General features: G+C 32.3%; 1 protein-coding gene across 1 annotated transcript; it reads left to right on the plus strand.

The window, feature by feature from the left end:
* The first annotated feature begins 11914 nt into the window (after positions 1 to 11914).
* Positions 11915 to 13787, plus strand: LOC126777101 (carbonyl reductase [NADPH] 1-like). The gene is made up of 2 exons (XM_050499994.1): positions 11915 to 12583; positions 13333 to 13787. Exons 1-2 carry the CDS (start codon positions 11966 to 11968, stop codon positions 13579 to 13581), a joined length of 867 nt encoding a protein of 288 aa, XP_050355951.1. The 5' UTR covers positions 11915 to 11965; the 3' UTR covers positions 13582 to 13787.
* The last annotated feature ends 215 nt before the right edge of the window (positions 13788 to 14002 follow it).

Genomic DNA, 14002 nt, shown 5'->3' on the forward strand with positions numbered 1-14002 from the left:
TAAATTTAAAAAAAAAGAAACGCGTAAATAATACGTGCCATGTAATATAATACGTGAGCGGAATTCCGTTACTCGTCAGAACTCTTCCGTCAAATTGGATCTTGAATTCTTAAAGAAGTGTCAATTTAACCCTATTTCTTCCCAAAACTTTTTCGCACTTAACTTTACTAAAGACCTTAAGTTTCCTAGCTTGGACTTGAATGTGTTTTTATGTTGGTCCTGTATCCCTATGGGCTAAATTATGAGATAAGGTTTTTAAAAAAACCACGTCACTCATAAATATAAAAATAAGATCCAATAATGAATAAATATTATTGAATGAATAATACTTTAAAAGTCAAGAGTCCGTACAAAATCCACTATTGCAATATTTAATATCCTTAATGCCCGGCATCCTTTGTAATACCTCTTTAAAGTTTGTAAACAAATATGCGATTCACGTGCCACGTTATGTTTTTAATAATGAAAACATATAAGGACACAATGCAATAATAAAGATTACGTAATCCAATAAATAAATAAAGTGAAATAAATAATAATAATAAATATGTTCATTACAAAAAAAAATAAAAACAAATATAAAAGTTAAAACAAAAAAAAAGCTTAAAATAATAGCATGCAACGAAAGTGACTCTTCCAGACAACCCTGCATTAAGATGCTTGCAGGACACATCGAGCAAGTGCATTATATATATATAAAAAATAAATAAAAAAACAACCACGGTGTGTCAAAAAAAGGTATATCAACGCAGTATATAGTGTACACGCGTACAATATGTAGAGGACGGCGGATATGACGGAGAGGATATGATGTCATAAGAGATCGTCAAATCGGTCTGACCCCCAAAGCGCTTCAACTGATGTTTCACATAAAAAAATCAAATCTATACTTATATTAAATGTGAAAGTAACTTTGTCTGTTTGTCACGCTTTCACGGTTAAACCACTGAACCGATTTTGATAAATTTTGGTATAGGGTAACATTGAACCCTAAGGAAGGACATAGGCTATACCTTTATCACACCTGACATGCGTAGCCGCCGAAAATTAGTCAAATAAAAAAAAAAATATTAATATTACAAAGGTGTGCAACAATGTTAGTATCACTAGGTTATGTTAGTATCACGACACTCATTTATAATAAAATTGTTTTAATTGCAGAATCATACTCGAACGGCTATTAGGAATGAGGAATATTAAATTAAATATTTACATAAACTTAAGCAGCCGATGATATTTATGCATATGATAATAAGGACTAATACGCAATATAAAATAAAACGCTCGTTAATTTAATTCAAAGATTATTTTTTCTTACAAGTTTTTAAAACTAGTTACCATTTTTTAATTCGACACGATCAGAGACAACAATATTCTATGAGAACTCACTTCATTACTCGTCTGTGAAATGTTGACAACCAACTTATGGTGGTACACAATTTTGATGAGTGTATTCTTGAAATGAGATTCCTAATATATTATATTAGGGTCAATGTTGCATTCCACTTTCTGTCATTACACGAGTTTCACCACAGAATCATCAGATTTCCGTGAATGTGACACAGCTAACTTTCAAAGCCTGCTAGGACTGCTCATTTTGCTGTGATAGCCCAGCCTGCGAATGTCTCACGGCTGGGCTTGGTCCCCCTTGAGGAGGTCTAGAGTTCAAGCCACGACGCTGTTCCACTGTTGATTAATGACCATATAATTATATATATTATTAATAAATAAATAAATATTAATAACTAAAAAAAAAACAATTTTATATATATTGTCATATGTAAATTAAATATGTTAATATTTTTAAGACATTGACATTACACCCTTGACCCCAAAATTTTCTTTCAAGTCTGCAGTTATATACAATATACATACTATGTAAAATAAATTTGAGGCGTCTGTCTGTGCTTCAATATAAACATTCAACGAAATTAAAAGCACTTTATATTTGAAGAATTGCACGCAAGTTTATGCTATCCAGTTAATATTTAAATATTATGTATTCGTGTTAACGGATAAATAAAATTATGCGCGAATTGAAAAATTTGTTCTTTGGCTTTGAATGAGAGCTGCTGTTTTTTTTTTATTTAACAAATCTTCCCACTTTACTCAGAGTTAGAGCTTTGTCCTAGGCCATATGAGTAGGTACCATCTACTGATCAGATGTTCTACCGCTAAGCAGTATATAGTATTGTTGCGTTCCGGTTTAAAGGATGAGTGAGCCAGTAACTACAGACACAAGGGACATTACAACTTCGTTTCCAAGGTTGGTGGCGCATTGGCGATGTAAGGAATGGTTAATATTTCTTATATCGCCAATGTCTATGGGCGGTAGTGATCACTTAACATCACGCGACCCATTTGCCCGTCCGCCCACCAGTACCATAAAAAATATAAGTTTTTCGTGTTTTGTTATATATTTAACATATTAATTATAGAAGTTTGATATGGCTAGATATTATTTTTTACCACGTAGTATCACAATCGACGTTCTAGGATATTTTTTATAGAATAGAGAGGCGATTGAGCATATGGGCCACCTGATGGTAAGTGGTCACCAACACCCATAGACATTGGCATTGTAAAATGTTAACCATAGCTTACATCACCAACGCGCCACCAACCTTGGGAACATGTTATGTCCCTTGTGCCTGTAATTACACTGACTCACTCACCCTTCAAACCGGAACACAACAATACCAAGTACTGCCGTTTTGCGGTAGAATATCTGATGAGTGGGTGGTACCTACCCAGACAAGCTTGCACAAAGCTCTACCACCAGTAAATTTTAGGATTACAATACAAGTTGTCCCCTGAGATTTTTTAGTTTGTTTGCTAATTCTTCATTGTTGTTGCACTCAAACTTATGATGTTGTTATTGATTTTACATTTTTAGATTAGGCTGACCGAGATGGTATTCAGCTTCTCGATGATAAGATCATCTATATTATGGATCGCCATGCTTATTCCAGAATCACTTGGGTAGTTACCGTCAGTTTTCTCTTCATCAGTTCGCTGCTGCCAATTACTTTTCATCTAATGGCGATATAGACATATTTTTTAATAACAAAACAGATTTTGTCAAATTTTCTAAAGATCTCCTTAATCGATCTCATAAACACAATATTTGTTTTGGTTTTATAATTTGTTGTTTCATAATATTAACTTAATTTTGTTTTTTACGACTCGATTAGTTTTGTTGTATTAGTCGCTAAGATTTAATTTTTAAATGTTTATATAGCTTATTTTGTTTTTATTTTATATTTGCCGGGAAGGCAAATGACTCTACTCAACCTGATGGTAAGTGGTAGTAGAGTCCAAACGCGACGACCGCCAGTACAGTCGAGAAGAATGTTCTGCACTAGCCGCCCGCAAGATGCGTCTTCACGTCTCGTTTGAAGGAGCTGGTAAAGAATTCCATTTTTTGGAAGTGCTAGTGTTCATATTATTTTTTGTTTATAAGATAAATATTATTTACAACTTTAATGACGTTTCATTTCGTTAGATTATCTGTTTTAGATGTTAATTTTAAGTGTTTAGTGATATGTTTATGGTAAAACTATTTCAATAAATAAATGAAGACATTGACAAACTGTCGTCGATGTAACGTAGGACCCGCTTAATTCAATGATGTAGACTTGTAGGATGTAGTTTGCGAAACAAAACAAAATGTTAATAATTGATTTCCCAATCGGAACATTCTTGGAGATGGATCCTGAAAATCCGAGCTTGAATCACGTGCAGACGTTAGTCATCTTGAAAATTGCAATTTTTCTACTAGCACATTATTGTACAAAATAAATGTAATGCCTTTTTGGTAGGTTTATATATTCGTTATTTTGGCGTGGCGTTGAGTATCTTATAATATAAATATTAATGTACTTAAAGAAAAAGGTCGGTTATGACCCCTTTTCGAATGGTTACTAAACTCTCTCTTTCGAATGGTTACTAGACTGAGTCAGATCAAAATCAACCGTGTATATCCACCAACCTTCAATAGAGCAGCGTGATGAGATAAGTTCCAATCCTTACCTTCAAAGGACAAATGCAATTTACAAGCTGTTTCAGTTCAATCCACGAAGATGCTCCCCATTTTTACAGCTTACATTGCATACTTGCACTGTAGCGACGTAAGACGTCCAAACATATTCAACAGTAAATTTTAAAAGAGTTCTTATATATTTCTAAAGCCTTTGGTAGGACTGAGATAAGATTATTTTATAATTTAATATCATTTATGTACAAACACAAAATCTTTATTTCATTTATGTATTATTATAGTAAATAAGGATCTTAATGGTAATTGGACATATTGAATAAAGATTTTGACCTTTAAATGACATTGACAACTACATAACCTTCAGACAGGAATAGTATTTAATTACAAGTGCAATTTCAATATCTGTCAATAGCGAACAACAAGAAAATCATATGAATTATATGCTTCGCATAATTGGTTTCACCGCAATAATTTTATTCTTATAATCGATACTAGGGTCTGTTTATAATTTCAGGGTCTTACATAACGTCGCATATGCAACACGCTAACATATTCCAAAAATTAAGCCTCTGAAAATTTGTCACAGTTTTGAGTGATGACGTAGTTAGGTTAGTTTTATTTTCAGTGCGAGTTGGGCCTTCGGATAACGTCTCATAAGACGGAGGCGCTATGGTTCGAAAGGAAAATGACTCGTAGATGTTCGGTGGAGTTTTTTTTTTTATTTTTGTATAGGGAACACGAACAAACGGACTAACGAACGTGATACGCCGTGAGCTAAACTAAAGAAACAATGCACTCAATATAATATTGAAGGTAAATTTTATGTAACGAATGACTCAGTATGGGAGACTAGATCTTTTCACTTACCAATGAATAATGTGTTACAATCCGATAGCGATAGATGGCGCTTATTCTATAAGTCAATTTTCTGAATCGCGCTGTCTAAATTTTCTGCATTAGTTCTATATAGTTTGGAAAAATTATTGTAAGAAAATCAGATGAAATAAATCATAGTGTGAACAGAGGAAAGCTCTTCCTTAGTTTAATTTACCGTTTGATCCCCCGAAATTAGTTCGGCGTATTCACCAAAGACTGTACTCTATGTAGCTATATTTAATACTAGTTTTAGCTGGGGCTTCACCCGCGAATTAGGGAATGAAGCAGGTGTTCGATATAAAAAAGGAGCCATTATCCTTCCTTAGGGTTCAAGCTTGCTTAATACCAAATTTCATCAAAATCGGTTCAATAGTTTAGCCGTGAAAGCTTAACAAACAGACAAGTTACTTTCGCACTTAATATATAATATAGATTAATTATTACAATAACAGTAACAGACTGAATGTCCCACTGCTGGGCTAAGGGCTCCTCTCCCTTTTTGAGGAGAAGATTTGAAGCTTATACCACCACGCTGCTCCAATGCGGGTTGATGGAATACACATATGGCAAAATTTTCGTTAAATAAGACACACGCAGGTTTCCTCACGATGTTTTCCTTCACCGTCAAGTATGAGATGAATTACAATCACAAATTAAGCACATGAAAATTCAGTGCTTACCCGGATTTGAACACAAGATTCACGCGTCCTTACCATTGGGCCATCTCGGCTTCGGGAATAATTATTAAGTATGACCGTAATAATCGATGGAACGCTAGGTATCTAGTAAATTATATATCGTGGTTAATAAATACTTGTAAAATGCAATGTCTATTATTGACCTTTATGTATTAAAGGTCAATTACTAACATAATAGGAGTGTCACTCACAATATGTTATTGTATCGTTTTATATAATTGATGATGTCTATATATATTTAACGTTTATTATCTCAGTTTATTATGTATTCCAAGAAAACTATGCATATAATTTTTTAAATTTGTAATCGTTGTTTTTTTTTTTAATGTTATTAAAATTTTAAAATTCTATTTTTATATAAAATAAAATGAATAAACGTAGTGGATACTATAACTGTTATATAGCAACTAGACAGTGACTAGTGTTGTGCATATATTTTTTTTTTATAGAATAGGAAGGCAGACGACCATATGGGCCATTGGCATTGTAAGAAACGTTAACCATCGCTTATATCGCCAATGCGCCACCAACCTTGGGAACTAAGATGCTGTGTCCCTTGTGCCTGTAATTACACTGGCTCACTCAACCTTCAAACCGGAACATAACAATACCAAGCACTGCTGTATTGCGGTAGAATATCTGATGAGTGGGTGGTACCCACCACCACCTTTATGTATATAAAGGCTTTAAATTCACAAATGTTCTATATATGTACTGTAGAGGTGCCTTTTCAAATAAGGAAATAAACGAATATAATAATAAAATATGGAATGAAGATTCTCATATATATTAATTAAATTATGTATGAAATAACAGGCACAATAAAATAAATAAACATTTGAGAGTAATTGAATGGTGGTCCGGGTAGGTACCGCCCACTCATCAGACATTCTACCGCAATACAGCAGTACTTGGTATTGTTATGTTCCGGTTTGAAGGTTGAGTGAGCCAGTGTAATTACAGGCACAAGGGACATAACCTCTTAGTTCCCAAGGTTGGTGGCGCATTGGCGATGTAAGCGCAAACATTTCTTACAATGCCAATGTCTATGGGTATTGGTGACCACTTACCATCAGATGGTCTATATGTTCGTCCGCCTAACTATATTATAAAAAAAAAATGAAACCAATGAATGAATGGTAATAAATTTAAATATAACTTTTTGATAGTATACTAGTCATATTACTTGTTTCTCGCTCGCTTGCTATTGGTTTATGTTGGAAGATGTTAGATTAAGCAAAGCTGAAACTTGCGTCATTCCAAATTTAATTGAAAAACGCTGTGTGATTTAGAAGTGAAAACGTAACAGAGTTACTTACACATTTATAATATATAAAGGCATGTGCTTATAAACAAACATCCAACATAAATAGTATGTTTCGTTTATCGAAGCCTTACACTTATTTCGGCCTAGCTCTAATTCATGAAGCGATTTAGAGTGTTACGTGCGTGTGCTTGAAAACAAAATTATATATATTCTAAACAGGTTACGGTGTGGCTGTTTGCCGTGCTTGCATGTTTTTATACTGGTGGTAGGGCTTTGTGCAAGCTCGTCTGGGTAGGTACCACCCACTCATCAGATATTCTACCGCAAAACAGCAATACTTGATATTGTTGTGTTCCGGTTTGAAGGGTGAGTGAGCCAGTGTAATTACAGGCACAAGGGACATAAAATCTTAGTTCCCAAGGTTGGTGGCGCATTGGCTATAAGCGATGGTTGACATTTCTTACAATGCCAATGTCTAAGGGCGTTTGGTGACCACTTACCATCAGGTGACCCATATGCTCGTCCACCTTCCCATTGTATAAAAAAAAAATCCAGGTGACAACACATTCAAAATATTTGATTGCATATCTTATATATCAACGTCAACAATATTATGTATTTTTAAGTATTAAGAATTGTAAACCGTTGCAAATTAAGAGAAATTTTAAATTTTCAATATAAATGTACCATTATAGAAATAAAGTATTATTTAAAATATATTTTAATTTTGAATTTGGAAGTCATCGAATTATTTAAACATGAATAAATGAACAGAAATTATCGTTTTCAAGTCCCCAATGAATGGTAATGATTATTTTATTATTATTTATATATGTTAAGCATATTGCAGTATCGATAAAATTGTGCTCTTAAAAATCTTCACCTGATTAATTAATTTAATTGAAAAACCAGAATATATACGTATTTAATTGACATGGCAACACAAGATCTGTCATGGTAACGCTGATTCTGTGTATTTTTTGATGGATTTCTCTGTTTGTGTTCCTGGGGACCAATTCTACTAACAAATTGTCACTTTATCGTAATCGAATTGAAGCCTGATCGTTACCGTTTTTCCGTTTTCTTATTATTTAATTGATTTATCAACTATTGCCATAAAAGTTAACAATTACGTTTGATTTTGACATAACGGTATACGCTAACATATTATCGGGTCGGTTAAAATTCGAATAAATACAGATGATTCAAAGTTGGATCGGAATTGAATCGGGAACGTAACGTAATCGTTATAAATTAGCAGAATTCGGCCCGTGTACGTATAGACATACATATGTACGTAGGTACACATTTCTTTCGTATTTCTTATGATTGAGTCCAAGCTTTTTTAATTGCGTTATTTAATAACATTTTAAAATATATTCAAAGGAATCAATTATTTGGTTGTTTTATAAAATTCTGCGTATTTATTGATCTGCTGTGCTAATATTAGAATAAATTAATATGTTTGTGCATAATATATTTCTGTTTAATCATATTTTGTACATTTTTTTTTTTTGAGGACAGATGAGCAATATGACCTCATAGTGGTGACTGGTCACTTTTGCCAATCAACATTAACAATTAGAAAAAAATAATTATAGATACTTAATAATTTAAAACGTCGGTTTTTAAAATTTAAATATGTGAACAATTCAACATTTGGATTATTTCGTTATATTTGTATATATGTTATACGAAACTTTGCATTAATCTTTTCGTCGTAATTAAAAAGTTAAGTACCATTCGATAAAGTCGTATTTCATTTTAAAAGTAATCAAGGAGAGATACTGCAATCGTGTTCGGTTACAGCGTCTGTGTTTGATTAATAAAAGCGTTGTTCGTGAGACTGTGACAGTGACAAAACAGACTGATATATTGCTCGCTTCGTCCTCTGGACAGACATTGCGTAGCAGTTCTACCTACTTTTTTTTTAATGCTAGAAAAACGCGTTACTCGTTTCCCCCACGGGAACAGTGGGGGGGGTATATGGAGCTCGCCGGTGTCCAGGGCGCCGAGTGCGCCCCGAACATCGGAATACCCCCAAAAAAATCAGCGGTACACTTTCCGCCTTCACGAGGAGCGCCACGGGATCGCTTTCGCATGCTACCGTGAGCAGTTCTACCTACCTACGTTAACCGTAAATATTGCGCTTCTTTTTTAATTATTTAAATTAAAAGACATATTAATTATTCCTAACATCGCCAATGCGCCACTAATCTTTGGTTGACTGCCTCGTTGGTCTAGTGGCCAGATATAAGGCCGCAGATGCCGAGGTCCTGGGTTCAAATCCAGGTCGGTGCAATAATAAGTTATTGAGTTTTTCTGTAGAAGATTCTCAGTAGCAACTCGGAGTCTAGAAGTTGGAAGTGTGTACACTCCCGTGCCAAGACAAGCACGTAAAGCCATAGGTCCTGCGCTTGAAAACTTTTTGGTACTGTCGAGTTGCCGTCCCATTAAATTATTAGAGTGATAGAAACTCTGGGCTTGCACAAAGCCCTACCACCAAAAACACATGGACAGTATTAAATAACTTTTAAACTTAAGTATTTTTAATACAAAGTTTTTGTACCTCTAGTCTAAATTTGCTGTGACTATTTGTAAGGGGAATTATAACATAATAATATATGGCTTTGTAATATATATGTATATATAACATAAAAATACATGTAGTTTTGTTTACTGGTGGGCTTTGTGCAAGCTCGTCTGGGTAGGTTCCACCCACTCATCAGATATTTTACCGCAAAACAGCAGTAGGTACTTGGTATTATCGTGTTCTGGTGAATGGTTGAATGGTGAGTGAGCCAGTGTAATTACAGGCAGAAGGGACATCCTAGTTCCCAAGGTTGTTGGTGCATTGGCGATGTAAGCGATGGTTAACATTTCTTACAATGCCAATGTCTAAGGGCGATGGTGACCACTTACCATCAGGTGGCATATGCTCGACCGACTACCTATTCTATAAAAAAATGTTTTCCTATTATAAATAAATCAATAAAAACGAACTCTATTAATCTCAGGCATTTTAAATTTTGTCACGTATCTATATCATGTGACATGTATAATTGAAATAATTATACTTTACGCTCGTAAATAAATTTTTCGTCCACATCTTTGGTTGGTCGCACTATTCTTTTACACTTCCGCATCAACGCATATATAACGCATTGTTTTTATTCCTAATTTTGTATTTCACATAATAAAAAAAAACTTACATACATGTGTTATGTGCCAGTATTTATATAGCATATTAAAGCTTCCTACATATTAAGCAATTCGTGTCATTTCAAGGTGTATCTGCTTAGTTTTATGACGTATTTTAAAATATGTTAAAATTTATCGAAAACAAGTTTAAGTTGAACTGTCGTATCATATTATACATATCACAGTACTTATTAAAAAAAAAAACAGTAAATTCTTCATAACAAATAATAAACAGATAAAAACATATTGTGTTTCGAATATTTTTAATGTATGATAATATTTACAATACTAATGATAAATTCTCGATACTTGTTTATAAATATATACAATTAATATCAATAATCACGAGGTGAAAGAAATATTTATATTATTAATATATATTAAAAATATTACATTTTGAGTGTTTGTCACACATCAGCGAATCCTACAAAAAAAAAGCAAGTACAGTATTCGGTTTAAAGACATTTATTTCTCATAAAGAACACAAAAGTTCACTTATAATAAGAAATTACAATAATTTTGCCTGAGGGTACATTTAAAAGTCTGCCTTATGAATTATATACAGTGAGATAAAATGTTGCGGGTAGTTATATTACACAAACATATTTAGGTAGGGGTTACATTAACTTATAAATTATTTTGCACATATTCCATTACACGTTTTTTGAATATAGGAAAACTCTTGCTATTAATGATTAAGTCTGATAATTTATAATAAATTTGAACTCCTTCAAATAAAATGTTTTTCTTTCCATAGTTGGTTCTGGTTTTTGGAAGTTCTAGTTTATTACGTTTTCTAGTGTGGTATGTATGTGTTTTTTTATGAAAGTGTAATTGTGAATGTGTTTTATTTGTTATTATTTTTCTAATCAACATGCAGGTTTTTAAAGTGTATAATTGATTTATATTAAGAAATTTTGTTTTTTTGTATAATTCAGCGGATGGCGTCATATAATCATATTTATAAAGAACTTTAATAATTTTATTTTGTAAAGTTTGTAATGGCTTTATAATATATATATATATATATATATATATATATATATATATATATATATATATATATATATATATATATTATAAAGCCATTACAAACATATATATATATATATATATATGTAATGACTTCGCAGCAGTTCCCCATATTTCAATAAGATATTCTATATGAGGTTTTACTAAAGAATTATAAATAATAGGACGAATTTTATTAGGTATACATAAGGAAATTTTACGTAGTGCTCCTATCAAAGGGGATATTTTATTTTTAAGATGATCAATGTGGTATTGCCAGGTTAACTTGCTATCCATTATAAGACCTAAATATTTTTCATGATCAGTTTTATTTATAGGTTCGTTAAAAATTGTTAGTTGGTCATGATTTGGTATATTTTTATTTTTAGGCGCGAAGATCATATATGATCATATATGATTCCTTTTATGAAATCGTAATACCTACTCATATTTTTAAAACATACACGGGTACAAAACATAAGAAAACTTATTTATAATTATTATTATTTACTAGTCTTTGCCCGCGGCTACTCCTGCATATGAAGCGGGTAAGGCAGTTGTAAGGTATAAAAAATAATTTATATCCTTCCTTGAACTTTAAGCGTGATGCTTCATATCAAATGTGAAAAGAGAGAAAATTGAGAAAGAAAATGAGCTAATTTAGCATTTATTATATTAGTATAAATTTATATTTTAATTTACACGAACCTATCCGATACACAAACATAAGGTATACTTGTAAATGAAGTAATTTAAATGTATAATATATATAAACAATAATATATTGAATTTATCATTTAAGATAACTTAAGTGGGTAAATGTGTATTTATAGTAAGCTATCTAAACATGAGATTAATAATTACATCGTTTTCATTCAACAACGAAACGCAGCCGTCAAAACACGAAAAAACATGGCGGAGAAAATAGCAGCTGTTACTGGCGCCAATAAGGGATTAGGGTTCTCAATTGTCAAAGGATTGTGCGAAAGATTCAACGGTATCGTGTATTTAACGTCTAGAAACGAAAAAAGAGGATTAGAAGCCGTGAAAAAATTAAATGTTCTTGGATTTAAACCGCAATTTTATTTACTTGACGTAAGTGACAGAGACAGTATTAAAAAATTTGCAGATTATATTAAAACGAAACACGGTGGTTTAGATGTTCTTGTCAATAATGCAGCTATATTAGAGTTGGGGAAAGTATATCCAACATATGAAGAAGCTAAAAGGAATATTGACGTGAACTATCGGAGCCTATTAGTCATCGAAGAGTTATTATATCCCCTGCTAAGAGATGGCGCTAGAGTCGTCAATGTATCAAGCGCGTGTGGACATCTTTCAAATTTAAAAAACAAAAAATGGCTAGACGTTCTAATGAAACAAGATTTAAAGACGGAAGAAATTAATGATTTCGTTAATAAATATTTAGAGAGCGTGAAAAACGGAACGTTCAAGAAAGAAGATTTCGTTGATGAGGGAAAACATGCGGAGCATAGAATTTCTAAAATAGCCTTGACGGCTTTAACAATGGTGTGTAAGATAATTTCATTTGTACGGTTTTAAATAGCTACTATATATATATACTAAGCTAGCTAACTACTAAAAAACGTATCATTTGTTGTAAAGGCAATTAAAAAATCGAACTAAGTAATTAATTTATGTTTTATGCTAGATATACTTATCGACAAAACACAATGTATTTAAGACCGTACCGTAACAGCCTGTGAATGTCCCACTGCTGGGCTAAAGGCCTCCTCTCCTCTTTTTGAGAAGAAGGTTTGGAGCTTATTCCACCACGCTGCTCCAATGCGGGTTGGTAGAATACACATGTGGCAGAATTTCAGTGAAATTAGACACATGCAGGTTTCCTCACGATGTTTTCCTTCGCCGTAAAGCACGAGATGAATTATAATCACAAATTAATTATGTATTTAAGACGTTATTATTGAATGATATAGTTATTTTTAATTTTACATCAAATAAGTTCATGGTCACTACAGTAATAAGCAAAACAAATAACAAAGAGTATTTATAGCTTAGGTAAAAACAAGTACTATTAATTTAATAGGAAATTAGCATTAATTTTAATAGATGCGTCAGTTGTCAAAGTCAAACGCCAATTTTTTAAATTCCACTGTTAAGAATATAGGTATTATTACATTAGTACCAGCATACTAGATTCAACTTCGATAGATAAATTATTCTTGAATCGAAATAATTGATCATTAAAAAAATCCTATAACACTTAACAAATACTAATAAATAATGTATCCTTACAGGTGCAACAAAGGAAATATAATGACAGAAACATTTCTATAAATGCTGTTCATCCAGGCCATATGAAGACTGATATGGCTCAGGGAGGAGGAGAAACTGATCCAGATGATGCTGCGGAAATTGTTCTTTACCTTATTCTAGAAGCTTCACCTAATCTAAAAGGAGTATTTATGTGGCATAATAAGAAATTAGTTGACTGGTATGATGTTGATGGTGATTATTATTACAAGCACAAGGATGAAGTCCAATGATAATAATAATAACTGGCATTATATCAATGAATTTAAATGTGTTATACGTCCAACATATCTTTCATACTTTCATTAATTATTAATATTTTAGGTCGCAATGTATAAAAATATACATACATGGCTTTTTACCTTGTTTCCTGTTTATTTGTTTGAATCTTGTTAATTTTAATTTTCTAATACATTAATGTAATAAATCTTAATCATTATTCCTTACTTTCTTTTTAGTTTTTATAATATTTTAGTTTCTAATACTTATAATGAAAAGGAACGCGTGTTTGACAACCGATCGAATTTGACAAATTACTGACAGTAAGTCATAGCTATTCCGTTTGTGGGTGTGATTGTCCTTCCAAATTCAAAAGATCGTAAAATATTCTATAAGAGAACACGTTTTACTTTATAATTTAATAAAAAAAGTGTA

Source organism: Nymphalis io, chromosome 22, assembly GCF_905147045.1.
Source record: "Nymphalis io chromosome 22, ilAglIoxx1.1, whole genome shotgun sequence".
NCBI lineage: Eukaryota > Metazoa > Arthropoda > Insecta > Lepidoptera > Nymphalidae > Nymphalis > Nymphalis io.